Genomic DNA, 24,264 nt, shown 5'->3' on the forward strand with positions numbered 1-24,264 from the left:
TTGGCCAAATGTCTTGTAAGCTGAGAGGTGTTTTAATGGCCTGCTGTAATGATTCTTTTCTTTACTAAGCTACGATATCTTTACTACTAGAATATGTCTGTGTAGGTATGTAGAGAATACAACCATCGGCTATCGTCAACGTGGTTGAAAGCATCAACTGCATTTTAAGCTTTTTAGTATCGATTTAGTACCGCGTGTAGCCACAGCCCATCACATCAGTGACAGTGACACTCAAAGCCGGCGCCTTACTAACAAACAGCTCTAACAGTTGAATATCTCTCATAATGACTAATGGCCCCACCATCCGACGGCTCCCCAAGCGGATAGCAAACTTACTTAGTGCTACATACGAGTACAGGCTCGATTCGATTCCATCACTCTCGGCTCGGACCTTGCAATGCTCTGAGTGGGCAGCCAGCACCAGTTCCAGTTCCAGCACCAGTGAACCAGTATTGATTGACCTCTTTGCTGATTGATCCTGTGGCTCATCTGCTCTGGTCGCTCACGCAGTGACTCGACACTCTGCGTCTCAGATGAGGAGCAAGTCGGTGCATCGCCAACAAGCGGCGCGCGTCTGCTCTGCTGGGCTCCGATTCCATCTCCAACTCCATCTCGACACCTAAACCTACCTAAACCGCCGCCGTTGCTGCACCAGTTATTACTCGTTTCTTGTCCTTATCCTTGTCTTGTTAACTCTACTCTTTTCTTGTCCTGTGTCTCTCTTATCGCACCCGACCTTATCATCCTCCCCCGTCTTATCTATTCTCGTGCTTCCTGCCTACTAAGCTCGTGCTTGCCCTCCTGATGGCGTAGTTTGGGCATGGCAGAACAAACAACGGCAACCGACCACGAAGTGCGACTTCCCGCGGCCTCACCCACGCCCACACCCTCGCCCAATCCCACCGCTGCTTCAACCGCTGTATCTGCTGCCGCGAGGCCTGTAGCGGCCACTGTCCAAAGGTATGAAGCTTGGCTACAGTTGATGTTACAGCTGAAGGCCGCACTGCTGGCCCTCCCTTTGACTGGCGCATTGATCGCCCTTCCTGGAAGCACTGATTTGATTTTTGATTTTTGATTTGATTTGATCTGCTTTGATTTGACATCTATCATTATCGCCCAACTGCGAAGCTCTGGCCCTTTCAAACTCTAACTCTTGCCTCTGCACGCCAAAGTACTGCCATCGGTAGTGCCGTGGTGGATGAGGTACTTGCTTTGCATGCCGGAGCCTCCATTTCCCGTCACCTCGCCTGGCCTCGCCTTACCTCGCATCACCTCACCCCAGCATAGACCAGCCAGTGCCGCATCTATTCACTCTGACCCAGGCCAAAGACAAAAAGAAAGCCCTTGTTCCTTCACACCCTCGACAAGCACCGCTTCCATCTCTACCCTGGCGCAAGGTCATCTCTTAGCTGCGATATCGCCGTTGGGGCAGCATCCTCAACCTCAACATCAACCTCTTTTCTCAACTCTTCCTCCCCGCATCTCCCCACACCCAAACCTACCTATTCTTTGTCTGCACCTTGGGGACGAGCAAGCAGTCTTGTCGGCAAGTTTCTCATGTCTCCCAGAATAACCAGATCTTCCGCCCGCCAAGCAGCGAGCCAGGCGGCTCGAGCTCCTGCTGCCTCATCAGAGTCCTCGGCTCCAACTGCTCCCCCACCACCACCGTCGTCGTCGTCGTCCCGGAAGCGAAAAGTTTCGAGCGCGGAGAAGAATCTTGCGACCGGACCCCAACCTAGCTCTTCGGCTCGACGGTCCAAGAGACAAAAGATTCCTGAAGCTGCTGTCCCGCCACCACCACCAGAAACCGTACCTAACTCATCCCACTCATCCTTGCCGCGGAAGGGGAGGGCTGCAGCGGATATGGATGGCGCCGAGTTAGTCAGAAGCTCGTTTCCCTTGGACAAAGTGCTAATCTCTGAGAGCAGGGTGCCTGCTGTAGCCGCCGCCATGGAGACGTCTCCCACTTCTAATACTGGTAGCCGGAGATCAGCTCGAAGCAAGCGAACCTCTACCCAGTCCCAAGGTCTGCCTCTACATCTCACAGCATCTGGCTTCCTTGCTAACTCGTTCCCCGAAGCCACCGTAACTTCGATGCCTGCAAGTCGAGATTCACAACTATTCACAGGAAATGCCTCCGATCAGGATGCCATTATGACCGGCATGGGCGATGACAAGGATCATTTTTCTTCTTCGTCACCTCATAGGGAAGATGCCCATTCCTCAAAGGCTGGCAAAGGCGACGGTCATGGAGGGGACGATGACCTGAGTAGAGACGGCGGCACAACCTCCATCGAACATGCTTCATTCAACGACGACGATGAAGATGAAGAGGACGAAGAGGAGGACGAGGACGAACATGAAAATGACCACGACAACGAAAATGAGGATGAAGATGACGACGATGACGATGAAGACGACGACGAGAACGAAGACGACCCCTTTGGCGCTTATGGCGGCCCAGGAGACCATGACTCTGGCCTTTCTAGCACTTTACGGGCTTTGACCGGCATGATGACCGGCTTGTCCAGTCGACTTCGGGAACTTCTTGCAAGTCTACGTAGTGAAGATTCGTCTGTCCAGGTGATCGCTTTGCAAGAGCTGTCCGAGATTTTCCTAGTGTCTAATGAAGATAATCTCTCGGGTCACTTTTCTCCCGACGCCTTCGTCAAAGAGCTTGTTCAGCTCATGTCCAAGGAAGAGAGCCCAGAGATCATGCTCTTGGCCTGTCGCTGCCTTGCGAACCTCATGGAAGCTCTACCCGCAAGCATTGCTAATGTTGTGTATGGAAATGCCGTCCCAGTTCTCTGCCAAAAGCTGCTTGAAATCTCATTCATAGACCTCGCCGAGCAAGCTCTGAGTACGCTTGAGAAGATCTCAACCGAATATCCTTCTAGTATCGTTCGAGAAGGGGGGCTTACAGCCTGCCTATCCTACCTTGACTTCTTTGCAACCAGCACGCAGCGAACGGCTGTGACCACTGCGGCCAATTGCTGTCGGAATATTCCCGACGACTCGTTCCCTGTGGTTAAAGATGTTATGCCAACCCTCCTGAATGTCCTCAACAGTAACGACCAACGAGTTGTGGAGCAAGCTTCCTTGTGTGTTTCTGGCATCGCTGAAAGCTTCAAGTATCACCCATCGAAGCTCGAAGAGTTGATTAGCGTTGACCTTTTGCGCGCAATACTACGCCTTCTCGTACCGGGGACGACCAATCTCATCGGGCCTAATATCCATACACAGTTCCTCCGTGTGCTAGCCTTCACCGCCAGGGCCAGTCCCAGACTGTCTTCTGAGCTGTTCAAATTAAATGTGGTGGAGACTCTCTATCAGATCTTGACGGGCGTCTCTCCTCCAACAGGGACCGAAGATGTAGCATCCAAGCTGGACAGTGTCATTGTCATGCAGGCGCTTATTCATCGACCTCGCGAGCAGATTGTGGAAGCTCTCAATGTCATATGCGAGCTGCTTCCGGGTTTGCCTCGCAATGCAGGGGTTGCCGTGGGAGACTTCATGGAGTTGCACGATGCGATTGAGCCCATTACGCCGTCATCCTTGAGCGGCAGAAGCAACTCGAACCACAACGACCGCCGCCTTGAGCTTTTGGAGGACTGCAAGGATCAAGTTCGCCGTTTCGTGCTCATCATATTCCCAACATTAACGGATGCCTTCTCCAGCACAATCAACCTGAGCGTGCGCCAGAAAGTCCTGACTGCCCAGATCAAGATGCTCTCCAACTTGGACGAAGGCCTACTTGCAGAGGCATTGGCACCAGTACCTTATGCATCCTTTTTGGCTTCAATTCTGTCACAAGAAGATCATCCTTCCCTTGTTATTTTAGGTCTTCAAGCGACTGAGTTACTCCTTACTCGCCTTGACAGCGTTTATCGATACCAGCTTTATCGCGAGGGCGTGATATTTGAGATACAAAAGTTAGCCTTGGATGATGGCCAGCCCAGCATAAAGGAGGATCCTTCCAAATTGAAGAATGGGTCTCGAAGGTTGAGCTTGCCTGATGCTGGCGATAGCAGCGCGCCGTCATCAGATCATGAGTCCGACGACAATGACAATGAAGACGAAGAGGCTGAGGACGAAGGCGCTGCTCATGAGCACCACTCTTCTGGTGGCGATGATGAGGATGTCGATAACGAGCTCAACGCTAGTGACGCATCGCCAGCCAGTTCTCGTGGCTCGTCAATGTCCTTGGATGCCGCATCTCTTCCTTACGTCTCCAACCTTCAACTAATGAAGTCCCGTATCGTTGTCATCGCCAAAAAATTCCTAGATGCTCACGAAAAAGACGGCCGCAGTCAAGACATGCGAACGCAGGCCACACAGATACTCGAAACCTTATCTCATCTAGCAGACGAGCTCGAGGCCTTCTATTTGACTCGCACATCCAAAACATTGTCTCCGGAAACTGGACGAATGCTCTTTACAAAGCTTTCGTCTTACTTTGACTCCGATATCCTGGAAAGCATTACTAGCGCAGAGCTCCTGGCCTCTGGCATGGTACGGGTGCTCCTCGCAGTTTTCAGCAATCCCGACGAAGCGCTAGCGCACTCTGCTCAGGCAAGCTTCTTGGAAGTTTTCATGAGTCCCCCGACGAAATCTAGACCCAGAGCTGGCGTCATTGAATCACAACCCACGCCATTTAGTGTGCTGATTCATAAGCTACAAGATCTGCTCAGTAGGTCAGAGCATTTTGAAGTGATCACAGTTCATCAAAACAGCTTTGAGGGCAATCGCAGCAGTCCGGCCTCAATGCTGGGCAAGCAACTTAAACTGAGGCTCGTCGCGGACGATGAATTATCGATTCCGCGCCCCTATCGAAACATCATGGTGTCTATTCACGCAATTGCTACGTTCAAGTCTCTGGACGATTATCTTCGCCCAAGAATTAGCTTAGCAGAGCGGCCAAGGATCTCCCGACGGGATGGACTTTCTCGGGCTCTTGCGGCTATAGCCAGCTCTGGCTTATCCCAGAATCTTACAGCAGGCGCCGGTCTAACTGAGCAGCCCCCCGCTCTGCCTGGGACTACGCAACAGCCACCCCTGCCACCGACATCTTCTGCGTCTTCGGGCTCTAGATTCTCTGGAAACATCAACAGTAAATCAGCCGAGATATCTGGCGCGCCACCACTTGCCGGACCCTCCAATGACAAAGGATCCTTACGGCGGTCTTCCAGACTCTTCAGATCACCAGCAGATGTAACAACTCCCCCGACTCGTCCTCCCGATGAAGACAAGGCGCCGCAGCCTACCTTGGAGTGTGCAGATGAGAAGCAGCTTACCGATGACGATGACGATGACGCTGGTGATAGTACTGCTCTTGATGCCATTGTCGGTGAGCTCGACGAAGACATTGGGGAGAAGGGAGAGGCGGATACTTCTGCCGTCAATCTGGAAGTCGCTGCTGAGAACACCATTTTGACTCGAAAGGAGGATAACTCTAGAGTTGCGACACCGCCTGGAGCAAATCTTCATGGCTACGATCGGGTACTGTATAGGAACAGTGCTCATGCAGCACCCCACCCTTCATCACGCCATGCTTCTTACGCCTCTATACTTCAGACTATCCCTCAGGATTGGCATATTGAGTTTACTCTAGATGGCAAGGTTATTCCGAACGAGACAACCATTTACCGCGCCGTTCACATGTCGACATCTTCTGCGAATGACCACGGGAATAAAAACATCTGGTCTTCGACACATCCCATCAAGTTTCGAAGAGTTTCTGGGCAGCCCCCTGCAGAGTCCAGGACGACTAGCTTCAATGCTGAAGTTGATGGAGAAATAGATAAAGGGATGGCGGCTTCACTGGCGAAGCATCCAATCACTGCTTCCATTTTGCAACTTCTCAACATCCTTCACGACCTCAATGCCAACATAGAAGATGTTTTGGTCGAGAACCGGAATAGCCTCATTGGCCTGCGCGTTGAGCCATTATCACAGTTTGTGAACACAAAGCTTACGGCCAAGCTCAATCGTCAGCTCGAGGAGCCACTGATCGTCGCAAGCAGCTGCTTGCCAAGCTGGTCTGAAGACCTAGCACGCCTTTACCCCTTTTTATTCCCCTTTGAGACGCGACATCTCTTCCTCCAATCGACATCCTTTGGGTATGCTAGGTCAATGGCTCGTTGGCAGAATGCGCACTCCACGGATGATAACCGGCGAGACCGCTCCAACGAACGGCCATTCTTGGGCCGCCTCCAGCGCCAAAAGGTGCGAATTTCCCGACTTAAGATTCTCGAATCCGCTTTGAAAGTTATGGAACTGTACGGCGCTTCTCAAAGCATACTAGAGGTGGAGTATTTCGAGGAAGTTGGCACTGGCTTGGGCCCAACCCTTGAATTCTACTCTACAGTGTCGAAGGAGTTCTCCAAGAAGAAGCTCAAGCTTTGGCGTGAAGTCGACTCTGCTGGGTCAGACGAGTTTGTGAGCGGCCAGACAGGACTCTTCCCTCGCCCACTCAGTGCTGAGGAGGCGACCACACCGAATGGAGAGCGCATTCTTCACATGTTTAAAGCTCTCGGAAAATTTGTGGCTCGGTCAATGATTGATTCTCGTATCATTGATATCCATTTGAACCCCATCTTTTTCAGAATCGGAGATGCCTCTTTGACTGGTGTTAAGCCATCTCTGGGAGCAGTCAAGGTTGTCGATCCTGGTCTTGCTCGCTCACTCATTACGATCAAAAAGTTCGTGCTGGCCAAGAAGGAAATTGACGAAGACCCAGCCCGCACGCCCGCGCAGAAAGTGGCAGATACAGAGGGAATTATGATTGACAATATGAGGCTAGACGACCTCTGTCTCGATTTTACCCTGCCTGGCTACCCGGACATTGAGCTCCAAGAGCACGGCTCTCTGAAGCGAGTCACCATTGAGAATGTTGATTTATACTTGGAAAAGGTCATTGACATGACTCTGGGATCTGGCGTCAAACGTCAGATTGATGCCTTCCGCACTGGCTTCTCGCAAGTTTTCCCCTACACGGCACTAAGAGCCTTTACGCCAGACGAATTGGTTTCATTGTTTGGCCGAGTAGAAGAGGACTGGAGTCTTGAGAGTGAGTTTACTCTTGGAATATCTTATGGAAATGAACATTAGCTGACTTTATTGATCTAGCTCTTATGGATTCGATCAAGGCCGACCATGGCTACAACATGGATAGCCGAAGCGTCAAGAACTTACTGCAGACTATGAGCGAACTAGATCTCAAACAACGACGAGATTTCCTACAGTTTACCACGGGTAGCCCAAAGCTTCCCATTGGCGGTAAGTATTTCCATGGCCGCCTAGGATGTATCCGAACATGTACTTACTGTATACCAGGGTTTAAAAGCTTAACTCCGATGTTTACTGTTGTTTGTAAACCCAGCGAGCCTCCGTACACCTCAGACGCTTACCTTCCGAGCGTCATGACGTGCGTGAATTATCTAAAGCTTCCAGATTACACTACCATGGATATCCTCAAAAAGCAGCTGTACACTGCAATTAGGGAAGGGCAAGGAGCGTTTCATTTGTCATGAGCTGCTGACAGTCGAGTTTTGGGACTTGATGCGGCATGATGGAATAAAAGTATAGGTGGTTAGTTACTTAGACGGCGTGGTTGGACGGATCAGTCTATTAATACCGAATAGTATATTGCGAATGATGAAAAATGTATTAAATGTATGGACTTGGGCGGAGAGCTTTTCGCAAAGTGATGAAAAGCCCCAAGGAAGGAATGCACATGTAATGGTAGTGAAAAGCAGGGAAATATTTCCAGCACACAGAGGAATGGGGGTTTGGTCAGAGCAATCACATTGCTGAACCCGCGGTAAAACTACAGACGTGAACGTTAATTGAGTACATTATCATGATCCAAATCATTTCGTGTGACTATTCAAATTCTAATATATCTAGGCTATTTATTAAACATCATCGCTAAGTAGACTGTCGGAAAGCATCTGACTCTTTGTCAACAGTGGAGAGGAATCAAAGACGGCATTTGCTGGGATAGTCACCAAGGAGCTCCCGTGGTCTTGAAACAGCAGACTGCTTGGTTGGCCGGTATCATGATTATTCGAGCGGCTTTGAGAATGGGCCGCTGGATGTGGATGTAAAGGCATACTGGACTCGGGGATGCTCTCCTCTTGGGTATTTAAATTCCCATCGTCATGTTCTTCTTGCGCGGTACAGTCAAAAGTTGCGCATCGAAGATTCCATAGGAGTTGTCCCACTATGGCTGGGGGCAAGTAAATGTATCGCCGGACTTGTCCGGTGACCCAGCCTTCTTCTTGCATATCGCGCTCTTCTACTGGGTTGTTGAGCTCGTAGACTTGATCGACGTGATAGTCCCATTCAGAGCCGTTGGGCTCGCCGGGCTGCACGCAGGCCATGTAGCGCAGTGTCTCTTGGTCGAGCAGCCAGAACCGTGCGACTAGTTCAGGTATTCGGTAGGGTAGATGGAGGAGTGGCTTGGAACCATTGACAAGGGAGCTGAGGACTTTGGAAGGGATGGGGAGGAGGATGTCTGTGCGTGCGGATACGGGGGTGAATGACTGGAGGATGTGAAGGGGTACGCGCTGAGACTCGAAGAATTGACTGTGTGGTTTTTGGCTGAGATCTGTTGAGGGATGGGACTCGGATGTAGCATTTGGTGATTGTGAGATGGTGGGGGAGTGTAATGAAGTTTTTGTTGTTGGTAGAGGATCGGTACTCTCTATTGGAGGAACCGGCTTGGTGTTTGAAGAAGTTTCGGATGAAGAGGCTGTAGATGAGTGCTGTGTCGATGCCAATACTCGGCTTGTTACCGTGCCTTGTTCCTGCTGCTGTTCTTCTCCTTCATCTCGTTCTGGATATTCCAGAGATGCAAGCTCCTCCAAGACAAGCTGAGTTTCGTGGCCCGTCGCAAACGTGTCTTGAAGTACTACTTCATCCTCTTCTAGCACCTCCAGCTCCTCATATTCCTCATCAGAGTCTGGAATCTCCCGGTCATCCACATCATCGGTCACAAAACGGACTCGTGTCGGGGACGGCACGTCATCTTCCTGAGACTGCTTGAGTCTTTTCGAACCCCCAAGATTGTTACTCCAGTGGGCGCGACGACGTGGAGAAGCTTTGACGACGTCCTGTGATTCCCTGAATCTCACGCGGCTGGGAGATAATACTAATGTATCTCGTAGTTTTATAGGCTGGATCTTCAAGGGCGAGACTTGGGTCGACAAGTTGTCATCTGGAGAAGCATAAGAGTCCTGAATGACCTGCGTGCCTCTTATTATTTCCTCCTCCTCCTCCTCCTCCTCCTCACCCTTCTCGCCCTTCGGCTGAGCTTCTGAAGAGCCTTTTGAGAGAATATCCGGCTTGTTTGCGCCAGAAAGCGACGTATCTGACTCATCGTCACTATCCGAAAGCGTGACCTCTTCGCTAAACGATGAGACAAAGTCCATCTGCGTCAGCGTCTGCTGCTTCAATGACGCGTTCTTCTCCCGGCTTTGAGCCGCCTTGCCCTTGCCCTTGCCCTTGCCCTGCTCACGACGAACTTTGCTGCGTCTCATGGGGAAACGGACTTGTTTGGCGGAGGGTGTTGAACGGTATGTTCGGCCTTGCGGCGCAGAAGTATCGCTTGATTGTGATTCTGGAGGCATGATGATGATGATTCACCGGAAGGTCAAAGTGAAGTATGAGGGTGAGATAGATTATTCATTCATTCATCGGCGAGTAAAGAGTAGCCGGTGTTAGAATAAAGGTGTTTTGGTGTATACCATCAGTGCACTTCCATGAGAGTGTGCCTATGCAATATCCAAAGCTGGCTCCCTGATGTGAAGAATTAGCAAAGTCATTAGATGATGACATGAAGACGCGTGACTGGAGGCGCGTGAGCAGAAAATGAAAGCTCGATGGGTTGACTATTTGAATAGCCAACGTATTTTGTTTGATAAAGAGAGCATTAACGAAGGAGATTGTGAGAGAATGACGAAGAGTGAGTGAGTGTGGAAGAGGAGAAAGAAGGTGAGCGGGTGAACGTTATAGCACAATTGCCATAGCGTCTTGTTTGTTCCCTTGCTTGACCCTCGAATTGGCCTTCGGGGAACCGCCTCGGCGCGCTTGATTTACCTCTTGAGGGTCGATATTCACACGACACGTTTAGACGCACTTTGTGAATATCTGGTATAGTGTAATGTAGGACGATATAGTATGGGTGATACAATATTGCTAAGGAATTAATTAGAGACTTTACTGTAAGCATCTAAACGACCCACTTGAGCCCGTTATTACAGGTATCACTTGAGCCAAGAGAGAGACTGCAATACTTGATTGTTCAAAAGCTGTAAAATTATTATTTATCCCAAGCAGCTAGCTATTATATATCCCTCGTAGCGTGAGCTTTTGATATTTTATGCTACCTAGCCCAGTACCTTATCTATACGACTTTGTTTTGACTCCATCTATATGTACCCATTTTTGCTTCATATTTACACACATATTATATGCTAGAAATGACAAGGGGGAACAAGGAAGAAAAATGAAATAAAATAAAAACAAACAAACAAGACAGCAATGATGCATCTAATCCAAACAGAACTTTCTTATAAACTTCGACTCTCCTCGGCCGTCGGTTTTAGATCTGTCAGGAAATCACGCGTAACCTCAAAGCTCAGCCAACTTGAAGCCATGCTGGGGGCCACTTTGAGCAGGTTGGGGACAATGCCCTTGTAGAGCCCCTTGACGCCCTCTTGGAGGACAATGACGCGAACGGCGTCTGATATGGATTTGTACTGGTATCCCATGCCTGACATGGTGTTGATCTGGAAACGCCTTCGTAGTACGTCGCTGTGTATAGACGGTAAGCATGAGAGTCAATCACAGAACAAAGGCCACCACTTACAATGGATAGGTACACGTCTGAGCAACTGCGCCGGAAATGGCACCCGCCAACAGTTTGCGTACAGCACTAGGGTTCTGCTCGCCTTCAGGCGTGAATGCCTGGCGGATTGACTCATATACCATGAAGTTGAGGCCAACCTATCGACTTGTCAGCGTTTGCCACCAATATATTCCGGCATCATGGAGCGAGAAGCAGTTAAGACGTACATAGGGAGCCACGCCGGCCACAGTTGGCACGATGCCGCGATACAACGCCGACATGCCACCTTCAGTCTTGTACATTGAGACAAGAGTCGCCCACATTCCCGGCAGTTTGCCCGTCCTCGTTCCTAGCTCTGCAAAGCTCGCTGACTGGATGGATAAGCGCGTTCGGACAATGTCGAGCGGGTAGGTGAAGACGACGGATGTTATGCCCGCAAGGCCACCGCAAACGAGGCGGGCAAAGGGGCTTAGGTCAGTTCCTAGATATGGCTCGAAGATATTCTGATGACACCGAGTGGTTAGCCTTGTCGAATCTAGCATGCTGCTTGCTGTTCTCGCCAAAGGAATGAATCAATACCTTCTTGTAAAAGTTGTAACTGCTGAACTGGACAGCAGAGTAGGGAACAATGCGGATGCAGTTTGTCCCGTTTCCTCGCATGAAGCCCCTCCACCCTTCCTCCCTCCACATCTTCCCCAGCGCCTGGCCGACAGACAGCTTGTAGGCATCTCGCCCGGCACTCTGGATCTGGAACAGGATCTTGAGTCTCTCCAGCGGAGACACCACCGTCCGGGAGACAGCGCCGGCGACACCTCCACCGCAGAAGGCGGCGACCACTGGCTGCGAGATGGTTTCCCTGAATTGCAAATTCCAATTGGTGCCAGTCGAAGGCTTGAGCGCGTCGGGTACGGACTATCGAGAATCAAATCAATTAGCAGCCGCCAAAGCACATGTGTAGTGGTGATCAGCTAAGGGCATTGCGTACAGCTGACATGATGGCGGGAGACTCAATTGAGTCAAAGGTTCTCTCGACTCGATCTCTAATCTAAGTAGCGTTTCAACTTCAAGGGTTGCTTTAAGCCGATCTCTGCCAAAGCGACAGCATTGGTTGACGGCCACGCAGCGTCGCTTGTGTTTAGAATATCTTTCGGTCGTATTTAATCGCTGCCGACGAATGGGTGTAAATGAGCGACTTGGGAACCGGAAACGCAGGGGGCATGCTTCGTCAAGGAAATCGTCGGAATCTGGTGATGCAAGTTCGAAGATGGCGTGTGCCTTTGCCTTTCAAAGGGTCGCTGTCGGTCCGTCGCCCCTCGTTCAACTTCAACCCCGTTGCAAGTAAAGCAAGTTGTCGCGACGAAGAAAAAGTAAAAAAAGTAAATAGGCGGCAGCAATGGCCCCTTTTCGAAACCTCGGACAACGGAAAACTCTTGAATTGGAGCAAAAAGAAACCCAAAGATGCAACTCGAAAAAGGATCAACAGTAGCAGAACGGGCTGGATTATGTGTTGGCGCTTGTGTGCCTTGACTTCGGGTTATCGTCGGTTCTAGTACGAATTAAAAGCGGATGGAATGGCTATGCCAAGTTGCTCCGTGTATAGCCCGCCAATCACGTACTTTTCGCTGCTGATGACGGGCAATAGCGGCATGGAAGTACAGTAACGTGATGGAATCAATGGTTTGCTAGGGGAAACCAAATGCAGCAATTTTGAACAATGATTCTACAGAAAAACAATGATATAATATACAATTGACTATACTGCTTCTATTCGCCTTCATCTACAACTTTTCAACTCCCCCACAATAATCTGGGTGGCTTATCGATAATGGCACTCAGCTTCACGTGCTGCTCCAATACCACCCAAACACCGTTGTAGCTCTGCTCTGCTCTATTACAGCGCGACAACCCAGCAGCTGAGCTCCTCTTCAGATCCCATCACCATCTCCAACAAATTCCCTGCATCACTTACTCACCCATCTCGTTAAACTCGCCATATCCAATCCTCGCCTCCTGCTAGCCGAAAAGCCATCATGTCCGACACAGTGTCGCGTAAACGCAGCGTCTCTGCTGCTACCCCCGATTCCGATCCAAAGCGCCCGAGACTTGCGTCGCGAGATGGCCAAGAGCAGCAACCTGGAACGAATCAAGCTGAGATGCAGCAGGATTCTCTCTCAGAATGGGCAGACGAAGAATCTATATCGGCAGTCGCTTCCATGTCTCCAACTGTGCACCAGTTTGCCCGAAGTGGTATTCAACGATCTATTGCCATGGTCTTGTCGCATGATGGGTTCGAATCTGCCAGTCCCGAGGCCATGGAGAGCTTCACAGAATTGGTTGAACAGTGTATGACTCAACTCCTGTGTGCATGATGCCAACCCGTTCCTTTTCCGCTAACGCGCCCATCTCCATAGATATGAGCTCCATCATTCAAGAAGTCAAGCGACTTGCAATATCGTCACGTCGCGAAGCTCCCATCCCATCAGACTTTGAGAGCATGCTAAAATACCACAACATCCCGCTCTCATCTCTAAAACCGCACGTCAAAAGCAGAATTTTTAATCAGAATGCGACCGACCGTGACCTTGCGGTTGTAACCGCTGACGACACATTTACCTCTCTCCCGCTTCTCGGCGTCGAGCTCAGCGGCCAGCCGGACAAGGACAGCAAGCCATATATACCAGCATCTTTCCCCGGATTCCCCAGCACACACACTTACAGATTCACGCCGCAAGAGGATAAGAGGACGAAGGATTCCAAGCAAATCAGAGAAGATGCGGCGAAGAGCGCACAGCTAGGCGAGGATGCTCTCCGAAGGCTAGTGCGCGCTTCGAAAATGCGCAAGCAAAAGGAAGTCAAGTCCCTGGTCGAACGCGACAGCCAAGGCAAAGAGCGATTCCGGCTATGGGAGTCAACGATGAAACGGTTCATGGGGGGAGACCGGTTCAGAGAGCATGCCGACAAAGTGGACATTGCGGACCACAGCATGCTGGTCAATGCTGATGTCAAATTTTCCCGACGAGAGGTGTCTCGCTTGGGCAAGAAGTCAAACGCTTTATGATGCGTTTGAACACTTAATGATCGAATTGTCACCAGGCATAAAGCTGGTGGATTGGAAAACTCAAAAGGCAGTCTTTATAACGGCTATTCTGCCAGTCTTTTTATATATGATACCCGCAGTGTCATTCCAGCTTAGTTAATAGTAAAATACGGGAGAAGTGATTAATACAGATAGAACAATCAAGGAAATCTCACGATGCATTCACGATTTCGACCCGACTGCGTTGAACAGTATGAAATTTTAGTATTCCTTTTTCCCTTGTACTCAGTAGAAACAGGAGCTAAGAACCATCTTCTTTATTAGAAGCGAATTGTGTCCAGTACCCTTTTTTTCAGTATTTCTGATGCCAGCAATTCTTAACCCTCTACCAGGTTACATTCACACACAACTGTTGCCCCCTATCTCGGTTACATCTTGAGGAAAGAAGCTAACTATGCGATATGCCCTGTATTTCCACCACGTCCCAAGCCATGCTCACCCCCTCACTCTGTCTCCCGACCTACAGACAAAAACATTTATGCCCGAGACATAACACCCCAGGCACGAATGATGTTGTCAGTGTAACCAGCGAACAGAGTCTGGCCATCAGCAGACCAGGCCAAGCTGACACACTCGGGCTCCCGGCTCTTCTTGCCAACGGAGGTGAACTCGGGCTTGAGCTCGTCAACCTTGCTCTTCTTCTCAAGGTCGAAGATGATGATGCTGCTGGCGGTGGCAGCGCACAGCCAGTATCGGTTGGGGGAGAAGACGAGGGCGTGGATCTCGTCGTTGGCGTTGAGGGAGTACAGGTGCTTGGACTCGTTGAGGTCCCAGAGCATGGTGGTACCGTCCTTGCCACCGGAGGCGCAGAGAGAGCCATCGGGGGAGATGGTGACGGTGTTGATGTAGCCGGTGTGGCCGATGTGGTCGGTCTGCAGCTTGCAGCTGGACAGCTCCCAAACCTATTGGACATTGTATGTTAGAATAAAGGCTAAACATGCCAAGTCGGGGGATATATCATGGATATGTGCTGTTTTCTTCTTCTTTCCCTTCTCTTATTACAAAAAAAGGAGAGAGAATAAAACAAATTCAGGGCAAAGTGGATAAAAAGTTTGTCTCATTGCCATTGCTGGCTCTGAAGTAGCAAATACTTGAGAAATTGCAGTACATCATAAAAATGGCGTATTGTCATAAGGGAGGAGCGCAGAGCAAAGAACAGAAACCACGTACCTTGACCAACTTGTCCCAACCGCTGGAAACAATCACAGGGTTCTGGGGGTTGGGGCTGAAGCGGACGCAGGAAACCCACTCAGTGTGGCCCTTGTCGGTGATGGTGTACTTGCAGTCACCGAGGGTGTTCCACAGCTTGATGGTGCGGTCACGAGAGCCGGAGACAATCTGTCGGTTGTCGGCGGAGAAGGAGACGGAGAGAACATCGTTGGTGTGGCCGACGAATCTTCGGGTGGTGGTGCCAGTGGCGAGCTCCCACAGACGGAGGGTCTTGTCCCAAGAGGCAGACAGGGCGTAGGCACCGTCAGAGGAGATGACCTGTTCAAAAACAACTGATATCAGCCCACAATCCTTCTTTTCCTAATCATCACCGGCTTCTGGGGGCGGAACATACACAGTCGGACACAATGTGGGAGTGGCCGTGGAGGGATCGCTTGGGGTATCCGTATTGAGTCTCGTCGCGTGTGAGGTTCCAGATGATCAGGGTCTTGTCTCGGCTACCAGACAGGAGCATGTTGGGGCTGTTTTCCTGTTAGTTCAACGGATCGAGTGTACTCGTGAGAATCGCAAGGCCATCGTACTTCTCCATTGAGGTGGCCAAGCTGGTAACCCAGCCATTCTGTATCAAAATTGTCAGTCTCTATATCGAAATTGGAGAAACGGCAGCGATGGGGGGGAGAAGTCGTACGTGGCCCTCGAGGGTACCTTTGAGGATCAGTTGTTCAGCCATTGTGTACAGCCTCGCCTCTGCGCAAAGGATTGAAGAGATGGGTGAGGAAAGAGAGTTTTAGCTGGTGAAGACCACTTCTCTTCTGCAAAGCCGAATGTTAAGCTCTCGAGGTTGGGGCTGGCTGAAATTGTGAATTTTTTGTGTGGGCGAAAAATTAGGGCCGAGCGATGCGATTGGCTGTCGCTGCTGAGTAAGGTGGGAAATTTTGGCTATCAATCCGTTATCTGCTAGTGCACTTTGGTACCACCAAATATGCAGTATGAGGGGTGCCGTTTGAAGAGGTACGTATATATCACAATATGAGCCCAGGTAAACAGACTGTATGGATTCTAGTAGAGCGAGACTATTATAAACAGTGCCTCTTGTGAAAACTATGCGGGTTAATTTGAATCATCTAGTATATGTATATGGGAACCCAGAAGAGGTGGGATTTATATAATTAGTGAGAAGAGCAGCATTGATGTATGTAACCCCTCCCTCTTGACGAACCATTACTTCATTGGGCTGAGCTTCAAGGATCTGCCATTGAGTCGTCCGATGTGCAGCAGTGCTAAAGTGCTGTCCAGGTTTCTGGGTCCGGAGAATGCTACTAGTGATTCTCTGCTACTGAGAACTATCAACTTACGTATGTCCTAATAAACAAAAGGCACGCGGAGTAAAGGGGCACTGCATTCCTTCTATATCCCATGACTTTGTACCCTAGGTAGAACAAATAATTACACAGAAGAATCACAATGCTTGATAATATGCTATGCTGTTTTTGGCGTCTTGAAAAAAAAGATGCCCTTAGTCACGCAGCTTTTGCTGTAGATGATTTCAAGGGGAGGGAGTACCAAACTCTTGACGATTAGTCGCCTTGATCAAGCCAGAAAGCTTGCGTTAACCCCCCGTTTGTGCCGTTTCAAAGGTGAAAACGGCTTGGTACCGGCTTGCGAGTTGAAAGCGCTTGTCGCGGAGGATTTAATTCTTCTTGGTCGACCTGCCGGTGGTGTTTCCACGGGTGGGACTCCTCCCACGGTCTCATCTTCCTCTAGTATGATATCGTTAGTCTTGTTCAGAAGTTTTCTCTTCCTCTTCTTGTGCTCAAGTACAGAGCTAGGGTCAGTCGTTGCAGTTTCGTGAAGCGTTTTCCTTTTGGGAGGCGCAGTATCATCGGAGTCGACATCCTTAGATGTTTCCTCGTCTTTGGGGTCTTCAGACCTCACGCGTGCTATCTTCCGAACAGAAGCGGTGAGTTTGGACAAATGGTCTTCATCCTCTGCTGTTATAGTTGCAGTTGCTGTAGCAGCAGCAGTAGTTGCTTTCTTCTTTGATTTCAGCTTTTCTCGAGGCCGCAAAGGTGTCGTAGTCTCCAGTTCGGCATCTGGTGCTATTATGGGCTTGGCATCAGATGATTTGTTTGCCATCACGAGTGGTGATGCATCATCAGCTCCGGGTTGTGCAAGCACATCGTCGAGCGTCAGTCCCAGGCCGTTGGTTTCTTTGGTGGTAGTGTCTTTTATCTTGTTGAGGAGCGGCGTGATTGAAAAGGTTGATTTTTCTCCCACGGCCGCTTGCTCTATTGTGCGCTTGTTCCTGCGCGACAGCCTCTCCTTATTTGTTAGAGATTGATCTTTTGCCCGAGCTTTCGTCGTCGCTTCCTGGTTGTTACTGGTATTTCCGCCCTCTGATTCGTCCTCTTTCGAGCTAGGTTGAGGTGCCTTGAGTTCCTTCCGCACGTCGCGAAGCTCCTTTTGTGAATCTTTCAACTTCTTTTCCAGTTTTGATATTCTCTGTTCCAGCTTGTCGTTCTGGCGTTCTGATTCTTCTAGCTCCTTCCGATGATTTGACTTGATGTTTTCGCGTTGCCTCTCTTCTTCAGCCAACTTTTCTGTGACTTTGTCCAAAGCTGCTCGAAGTTCGCTCATGTCTTCGCTTTCGTCGTTTGGCGCCTTAGACTTTGACTGTTTCTTGCTCGCGAGCTCTGTCTTTCGTTGTTCAGATAACATCTTTTCGTAATTCGTGACTTGCTGCTTTAAAAGCTCCATTTCTGGTCGCAACTGTTGCAGTTCCTTCGTAAGGGCCCTATTCTCATCCAAGGCCTTGCTCAAATCTCGCATATGGGTTTCGCTTGATTTTGTTTCCCCCTTTGTATTATTAGCAAGGAGATTGCGATTGTAATGGTTCCGAATATGACCTACAGCTGGATCATCTGCCTCAATTGCGGCGCCTTTAATCTGCGCATCCTTGGGCTCATTTTGTGCCTTGAATTCATCAAGCTCGACGCGCAATTGATCGCCATCTCGTGACAGAGCCTTTATTTCTTCATCCTTCGCGGCACACTTGTCTTGTAGCCGAGTGTTCTCGTCTCGAAGCAGCAGCACGCGCAGCTGCAGACGACGAGCATCTTCATCTCGGCTGATGAGGTCGGTTTTGTGGCGGTTCTGCTGATATTCAAGATCAAGAGCGTGAAGACGCGTCGTGCGCTGAAAAGGCTTCACTTTAGCACACCGTCAAAGCATCGGCGATAAAGGGGATGGCTACCTCAATCAAGTCGGCGCTCATGGTTGTCACTCATCCAAGAGCAAAGGAATATGCAATTATGATGGGAATACCGCTAATGACAAGATGAATTGCAGAATAAATCTGGCGATTGTTGAGAACGCTCTTTTACGTTATCGCAGCTGCATCTCCGATTCGCCCAAGCCGGCTGACATGGTAAACAACAGGCAAACATGCAAGTTCTCAACTGCTAACAATTAGCTGCCGAGTCGGAGCAACCTTGGCGACAGGAATGGAGCTTGGTGAAAGGAGTAGAAAGAACCTACAGTATACTTTCTACCGCACGCTTAAAATGCGGTACCTGGAGTAGCTAAGAGTAGAAGCTACTTGTTGCTAGTATCATGCGCTAGCCCCTATAAAGTCAAGAGCCATGCGTTACATAATCATGAAACGGGACAGCTTTGGTGACAGCACAGCAGCAACACTTGGCAGCTTAGTTGGCCGCATCGCAAGCTGTGCTTAGACTTAGACGGTTTGACACAACAGCTGCAAACAACCGCAAAGATGCGCATCCTGTCGTCAATTGCACCTTTGCTCCTGCTCATTGGCGGGAGCCTCGCAAAGAAGGCGCAGACCGATGCCTATGAGGAATTCAATAAGCTGGCTCAGCGCTCATCTCCGATCAAGCTGAATGATGCCACCTATGCCTCTCTGACGACCGCCCCGAGAAACCACAGTGTCGCTGTCCTTCTCACTGCTCTGGAAACTAGATTTGGCTGCCAGCTTTGTCAGGAGTTTCAGCCCGAATGGGATCTTCTAGGAAAGAGCTGGACTAAGGGTGACAAGACTGGCGAATCTCGATTGATCTTTGGCACCTTGGATTTCGCTGATGGCCGCGAAACCTTCATTTCGGTGGGTAGTAAAGCTGCAATTGGATGGAGATGAACCTCATGGGCATGCTAACGCATCAATTCGTACAACAGCTTGGCCTTCAAACAGCTCCGGTGCTTATGCTTTTCAATCCTACCGTAGGACCTCATGCCGCGACCTCCCCAGAACCCTCTCGATACGACTTTACAGCAGGGTAAATCGACAAAGCTCCAACATTGCACATTGTCATTGATGCTAATCATATCACAGGCCTCCAGCTGCTGAACAGGTTCATTCCTGGCTCTCCCGACAACTGCCCAACAGACCGCATCCCGCTGTAAAGCGACCAATTAACTGGCTCCGATGGGCTTCGACTATTACTCTGGTTCTTGGCGTCGGCACTGCGCTGGTCAGCGCATCTTCCTACGTGCTGCCTATCATCCAGAACCGCAACATTTGGGCCTCCGTCAGCCTGATCGCCATCCTTCTCTTCACTAGCGGACACATGTTCAACCACATCCGGAAAGTGCCGTACATTGTCGGAGATGGTAAGGGTGGAGTTAGCTACATTGCAGGCGGATTCCAGAGCCAACTTGGCTTGGAAACCCAGATCGTTGCTGCCATCTGTAAGACAAACTTCTTTTATGCCATTTTGTTCGGAAAGCTAATGCACTGTGTGGTAGATGGAATACTCTCCTTTTGCGCCATTACTCTGGCTGTCAAAGTTCCGCGTATGGCCGACTCCAAGACTCAGCAAGTTGCGGTTGTTGTCTGGAGCATCACACTGTTCCTCGTCTACAGCTTCCTCTTGAGCGTTTTCCGGGTCAAGAATGGCGGTTACCCATTCTCACTGCCACCTTTCATGTAAAATGAAGTGGCTGAGAAGAACAGGAAGTCGAGATACCGTGCATTAGGCACGTCCTAAGTAACAGAAGGCTGCATCCATTGAGCAGCCTTCACCATTGGAGATCTCAGCGGTGGTTAGTAGAAGCATTGCGCTGAGTATAGCTATGTGATTTCCGCATTCCAAATTCACCTAGTGTCATGGCACGCGCGTGCCGTCGCAATGGGCATGATTCATGTAAAAAACTTGTGTTTCTATCTGGGTCTTTATCGGAAACACGAATCCGAATAAATTGCAGTTCTTGAGAATGTATGTTGGTAGTAGAGAATTTCAGGCGCCGTTGAAACAGCTGCGATATGCTTTTGACATGGCCGATTACATGGATGGATATAGATGACGACCTCTATGTAGCTAACCAAACGGATAGCTTCATGTCATGCGCAAAGCATCATCCGCTCCAGACTGTTACTGCATTATTGAGGTGCCAAACCAATCTAGCACTTTCAATTTCCATGGCCTCTTATGTGCTCTGGTTGACGAATTTGCAACACACGTCGCTAGCCTATCGATCTCACCAAATTGATCCTTGATAGCCTCCTGTTTTCCGCGATCTGACTCTCCTGCGGCGTTGACCTCGGGAATTTCCGCGGTTAGGGCGCTTGGTAGGCCTCCCTGGAGCCGTGTAGCCTGAGCTGGGGAAGCCAGAATCTAGCGAGATCTTCTTCTCCATCTCAAGGCGATCCTACTCGACTACGGCCTTGTCCATCAGTTGATCGAGAGTCAGTTCGGGACCATCGCCGCAGCCAGCTACCTTGTAGTGCGATTCGATGTGAAATCGGAAACCTGACAAAGACTGTGGTAGGTTATTGAAAAAGAATAACTGGCCGAGTTCCTGGGGAAAGTCAAGTTGCATGCAGTCTATTTCGTGGAGGCGTTCCTTAAAGGCTAGGATGTAGTCCCTGATGTCGTTATAAGACCGCAGGTTATCTGTGCTTAAACCCTTTACGAGTTCTACAATGAAATTGGCTCTGGCTTCATTTCTGGAGATTGCGATAGGCCGCTAGGGCGCCTGCATGTTGACGTATCTTCTCTCCATGCCATATAGTGTGAGCAACACCGACGAATGCTAGCTGGAGAGCTCGTATGCATTCGATTCCAGTATGCGCCTTGGTTGGCGAAGTTGCAACACACGCCGCTAGCTTATCGATACGCCCCACTTACTGGGGTTAGCTGGTTTAGTTGGCTCGTGGCGGCGCTGTGCCTTAGTCAGCTAGCCGTACCCTAATTGCCCTCACTGACCGCTCTGCCACTAGCGCAACAGCCGACCAATCAGAGCCTCAATCGAAGTCCCAAGCCCTGAAATTTCTGGGAAAAGTTCACCTTGATATTCACGGCCATCGTCGACTTTACAATAGCCCATCATCAAGCTTTTCAGCAACAGCCGTCGCCATGGGTACGTGAAAAAAAACTGATATAGCCTGTGTATGCGAGTGGTGATGATACCTCGTGTATCTCACTGCGACTTGAGCGCCGTCTTCTCACCAAGATGTGCTGCCATTTTTGAGCATGAACCATCTGGCTGACGACGGTTTTCCAATTTTCCAGGTATCGATCTCGACCGCCACCACGTCAAGGGCACTCACCGCAAGGCCCCCAAGAGCGACAATGTCTACTTGAAGCTCCTGGTCAAGCTGTACCGCTTCCTGGCTCGTAAGTTGGATTCCAAAATTGTGGCACGAAAGCTTTCGTGCTGGCTGCATTGAGCGACTAACGTTTTTTTTGCGACAACAGGCCGAACCGATGCCGCTTTCAACAAGGTTGTTCTCCGACGACTTTTCATGTCCAAGATCAACCGCCCTCCCGTTTCCCTCTCCCGCATTGTTTCCAACCTCGGAAAGGAGGAGAAGCGCACCATCGTCATCGTCGGCACTGTCACCGATGACAACCGTCTCCTGACCTTCCCCAAGGCCACCGTTGCCGCCCTCCGCTTCACTGCCACCGCCCGTGCCCGCATTGTCGCTGCCGGTGGTGAGGCCATCACCCTGGACCAGCTTGCTCTCCGTGCCCCTACCGGAAGCAACACCCTGATCCTCCGTGGACCCAAGAACAGCCGTGAGGCCGTCAAGCACTTCGGCTTTGGTCCCCACAAGCACAAGGTACGCCATACTTCGATCTGGCAATCGTTCATGGATACTAATACGTGTTACAGAAACCCTTCGTCGAGTCCAAGGGTCGCAAGTTTGAGCGCGCTCGTGGTCGCAGACGCTCTCGTGGCTTCAAGGTCTAAATTTGGTTGGAAGAAAAAATGGGCAAGCATCAGGGTGGAGATACTTTTTATCTTCGATTTTCGCTTTATGTATGGGACCTAAATGGGATGGCGTGACTTGATATCATTCGAACCTAAAAATTTCGTGCCTGGACATGGCCAAATTGATGATCTGCTTGACCAATTCATCGTAGCATTGTATTGTGATGACATTTGTGTGTTTATTCTAGTGATCAATAGTAGCCTTGGCCTTTCTATAAAGTGCAACGAAATACGCCTCCTTGCTCTCCTGTAGCACTTATCAGTATGCTTTCTCGTGTATGGATGTACGTGGTTTGAGCTTACTGCTCTAGATGATTCTGGTTTCTCTCTATACACTTCTGAGAAGAGCACTTTGAGCTGTAGTTCCAACGACTTATCCATCGCTCCTGTGTAGAATTTGCAGACAAGATGGCCGCCGGGTTTGAGTGTGTCGCTGGCAAAATGAAGTGCAGCCTCGCAAAGATTCTGCATGTCGTCAGGATCATGTTCTTATCATTTTCCAGTTAGTAAAAGCCTGGGATTTGGTCTTACCATGCTGCCCGCATGATCTCGAGACGCAATGCCGCTCGTGTTCATCAGCCTGTTATAAGGGTTACTTAAACTTCTTGAACTATATCCAGATGCTTGTTCCCATAGTTCTGACATATCACTTAACACAACCTATATCGAGGTCAGCGCCGGAGCACAACTGTCGTTGTCATCAAATAGAAGACGTGGTTGACGAACATCCACAAGATTTCTCGAGGTCGACTCTGCTGATGTGCTATCAGACGGAGAGCCTGAGCTTTCTGCCGAGTGTCTCTCTCGATCAATGTAGCTCGGCTGGTCGATGATAGTATTATCGCCGTCTTCCTCACTATCGTCTCTTCCAGCTTTAGGAGGCCTATCGCTGTGACTTTGGGCAATAAACTCCTTGACGAGTTTTTGAACTATGGGGGACAGGAAGTCTCCTTGGAATGCTGCAACACCCTGAGGAGGCTGAGCGGGTATAAGGTCGATACCGATAACACGGCCATGAGGTCGAGTGCGATCAACGGCAACCTACAAAGAACATGTGAATCTCCCAGTTTATTCGAATATGAAGGGCGATGCTGGACATGGGTACGAAGATACGACATACTTGTGACCAACTGCCGGGTGCATATCCCTGGAAGACAAGAGAACAAATTTAGAGGCTTGCAATTTGGATTGGTGGCCTGATTCATGTATAACTTACTAGATCAACTACAGTTTGACCTTTCTTGAAGAGCTTGTACTTGGAGTCGATCTTTGTTCACATTAATACTATGAAAGCTGGTAGAAATGTGAAGACGGGGCAGTCTTGCCTCCAACAGCTTGAAAGCTGCTCTACTCTTGAGTCCCTGAACTTTAGCATGGCGAACATATGCATCGCGACCTTGACGCTGTTTCCATTGAGTCCCAGAGGAAGATGGCCTTGCCCCGTTCAGCCGGAGGGCGGAACTCAGAGAAGCGGCGTGTGATGTAAGAACCCAGGGGCGTAGGATTAATCGGAGACTCCGTGGAACAGCCTGATATGGACGTAACATGTTCCCATTCGTAGGGTTCTCATGTCAATGGCTGTCGAAAAGGCGTCTCCGAGAGTTTGTTTGCTTTGGGAGAGGTTCAAAGCTTGTAGCTCCATCGCTGAGATCTAGATAAGATAACCATTTTACGCAGCCATATGCTAGGTGGGATTATATAATATGACTTTTACAATATTAAACTACAGCAAGAGACCATGATGATATTATAGAGTTTAATAAAATAGTCTTATTATGGTGTATTTACGTATTTAGATCCTATGTATTTTAAACTTGATGTAGTATAAAATCAAGCATTAAATAAAGTGAAAAATAACTATAAAATGTGCCATTTAACAAACAAAACGATTCCCAAAATCACTTTATTAATT

The 24,264-nt window shown here is 49.6% G+C and overlaps 9 protein-coding genes across 9 annotated transcripts; 4 read left to right on the forward strand and 5 right to left on the reverse strand.

The window, feature by feature from the left end:
* Window positions 1-349: 349 nt before the first annotated feature.
* On the forward strand, window positions 350-7,856 carry V8C40DRAFT_259266 (putative ubiquitin-protein ligase UFD4). Its single transcript, XM_083218928.1, has 6 exons — window positions 350-960; window positions 1,569-1,877; window positions 1,929-2,026; window positions 2,081-7,069; window positions 7,129-7,278; window positions 7,336-7,856. Exons 1-6 carry the CDS (start codon window positions 821-823, stop codon window positions 7,530-7,532), a joined length of 5,883 nt encoding a protein of 1,960 aa, XP_083067104.1. The 5' UTR covers window positions 350-820; the 3' UTR covers window positions 7,533-7,856.
* V8C40DRAFT_259269 (uncharacterized protein) lies at window positions 7,838-10,223 on the reverse strand. Its single transcript, XM_083218929.1, has one exon. It carries the CDS (start codon window positions 9,630-9,632, stop codon window positions 7,917-7,919), a length of 1,716 nt encoding a protein of 571 aa, XP_083067105.1. The 5' UTR covers window positions 9,633-10,223; the 3' UTR covers window positions 7,838-7,916.
* A 92-nt stretch (window positions 10,224-10,315) lies between these two features.
* V8C40DRAFT_259271 (mitochondrial carrier) lies at window positions 10,316-12,408 on the reverse strand. The gene is made up of 5 exons (XM_083218930.1): window positions 11,838-12,408; window positions 11,432-11,764; window positions 11,080-11,355; window positions 10,874-11,010; window positions 10,316-10,818 (listed from the first exon to the last, which is right to left on the reverse strand). Exons 1-5 carry the CDS (start codon window positions 11,844-11,846, stop codon window positions 10,575-10,577), a joined length of 999 nt encoding a protein of 332 aa, XP_083067106.1. The 5' UTR covers window positions 11,847-12,408; the 3' UTR covers window positions 10,316-10,574.
* A 138-nt stretch (window positions 12,409-12,546) lies between these two features.
* V8C40DRAFT_259272 (TBP-associated factor 8 family protein) lies at window positions 12,547-14,231 on the forward strand. The gene is made up of 2 exons (XM_083218931.1): window positions 12,547-13,195; window positions 13,264-14,231. Exons 1-2 carry the CDS (start codon window positions 12,883-12,885, stop codon window positions 13,908-13,910), a joined length of 960 nt encoding a protein of 319 aa, XP_083067107.1. The 5' UTR covers window positions 12,547-12,882; the 3' UTR covers window positions 13,911-14,231.
* V8C40DRAFT_259274 (40S ribosomal RACK1 domain-containing protein) lies at window positions 14,061-16,033 on the reverse strand. Its single transcript, XM_083218932.1, has 5 exons — window positions 15,808-16,033; window positions 15,701-15,738; window positions 15,514-15,640; window positions 15,120-15,437; window positions 14,061-14,851 (listed from the first exon to the last, which is right to left on the reverse strand). The coding sequence occupies exons 1-5, from the start codon at window positions 15,847-15,849 to the stop codon at window positions 14,426-14,428; spliced, it is 951 nt and encodes a 316-aa protein (XP_083067108.1). The 5' UTR covers window positions 15,850-16,033; the 3' UTR covers window positions 14,061-14,425.
* A 149-nt stretch (window positions 16,034-16,182) lies between these two features.
* V8C40DRAFT_259277 (uncharacterized protein) lies at window positions 16,183-18,553 on the reverse strand. The gene is made up of 3 exons (XM_083218933.1): window positions 18,373-18,553; window positions 18,030-18,314; window positions 16,183-17,975 (listed from the first exon to the last, which is right to left on the reverse strand). Exons 1-3 carry the CDS (start codon window positions 18,391-18,393, stop codon window positions 16,710-16,712), a joined length of 1,572 nt encoding a protein of 523 aa, XP_083067109.1. The 5' UTR covers window positions 18,394-18,553; the 3' UTR covers window positions 16,183-16,709.
* A 268-nt stretch (window positions 18,554-18,821) lies between these two features.
* On the forward strand, window positions 18,822-20,597 carry V8C40DRAFT_259279 (OST3/OST6 family protein). The gene is made up of 4 exons (XM_083218934.1): window positions 18,822-19,242; window positions 19,314-19,414; window positions 19,471-19,826; window positions 19,884-20,597. The coding sequence occupies exons 1-4, from the start codon at window positions 18,895-18,897 to the stop codon at window positions 20,066-20,068; spliced, it is 990 nt and encodes a 329-aa protein (XP_083067110.1). The 5' UTR covers window positions 18,822-18,894; the 3' UTR covers window positions 20,069-20,597.
* An 846-nt stretch (window positions 20,598-21,443) lies between these two features.
* On the forward strand, window positions 21,444-22,560 carry V8C40DRAFT_259287 (eukaryotic ribosomal protein L18). The gene is made up of 4 exons (XM_083218935.1): window positions 21,444-21,497; window positions 21,650-21,754; window positions 21,836-22,200; window positions 22,254-22,560. Exons 1-4 carry the CDS (start codon window positions 21,494-21,496, stop codon window positions 22,329-22,331), a joined length of 552 nt encoding a protein of 183 aa, XP_083067111.1. The 5' UTR covers window positions 21,444-21,493; the 3' UTR covers window positions 22,332-22,560.
* On the reverse strand, window positions 22,458-24,031 carry V8C40DRAFT_259292 (RlmE family RNA methyltransferase). Its single transcript, XM_083218936.1, has 7 exons — window positions 23,678-24,031; window positions 23,569-23,619; window positions 23,473-23,499; window positions 23,079-23,393; window positions 22,884-23,012; window positions 22,656-22,817; window positions 22,458-22,599 (listed from the first exon to the last, which is right to left on the reverse strand). Exons 1-7 carry the CDS (start codon window positions 23,897-23,899, stop codon window positions 22,537-22,539), a joined length of 969 nt encoding a protein of 322 aa, XP_083067112.1. The 5' UTR covers window positions 23,900-24,031; the 3' UTR covers window positions 22,458-22,536.
* Between the last annotated feature and the right edge of the window lie 233 nt (window positions 24,032-24,264).

The sequence above is a fragment of the Trichoderma camerunense genome (genome assembly GCF_050948025.1).
Source record: "Trichoderma camerunense strain CBS 138272 chromosome Unknown V8C40scaffold_34, whole genome shotgun sequence".
In the NCBI taxonomy this organism is placed as follows: Eukaryota; Fungi; Ascomycota; class Sordariomycetes; order Hypocreales; family Hypocreaceae; genus Trichoderma; species Trichoderma camerunense.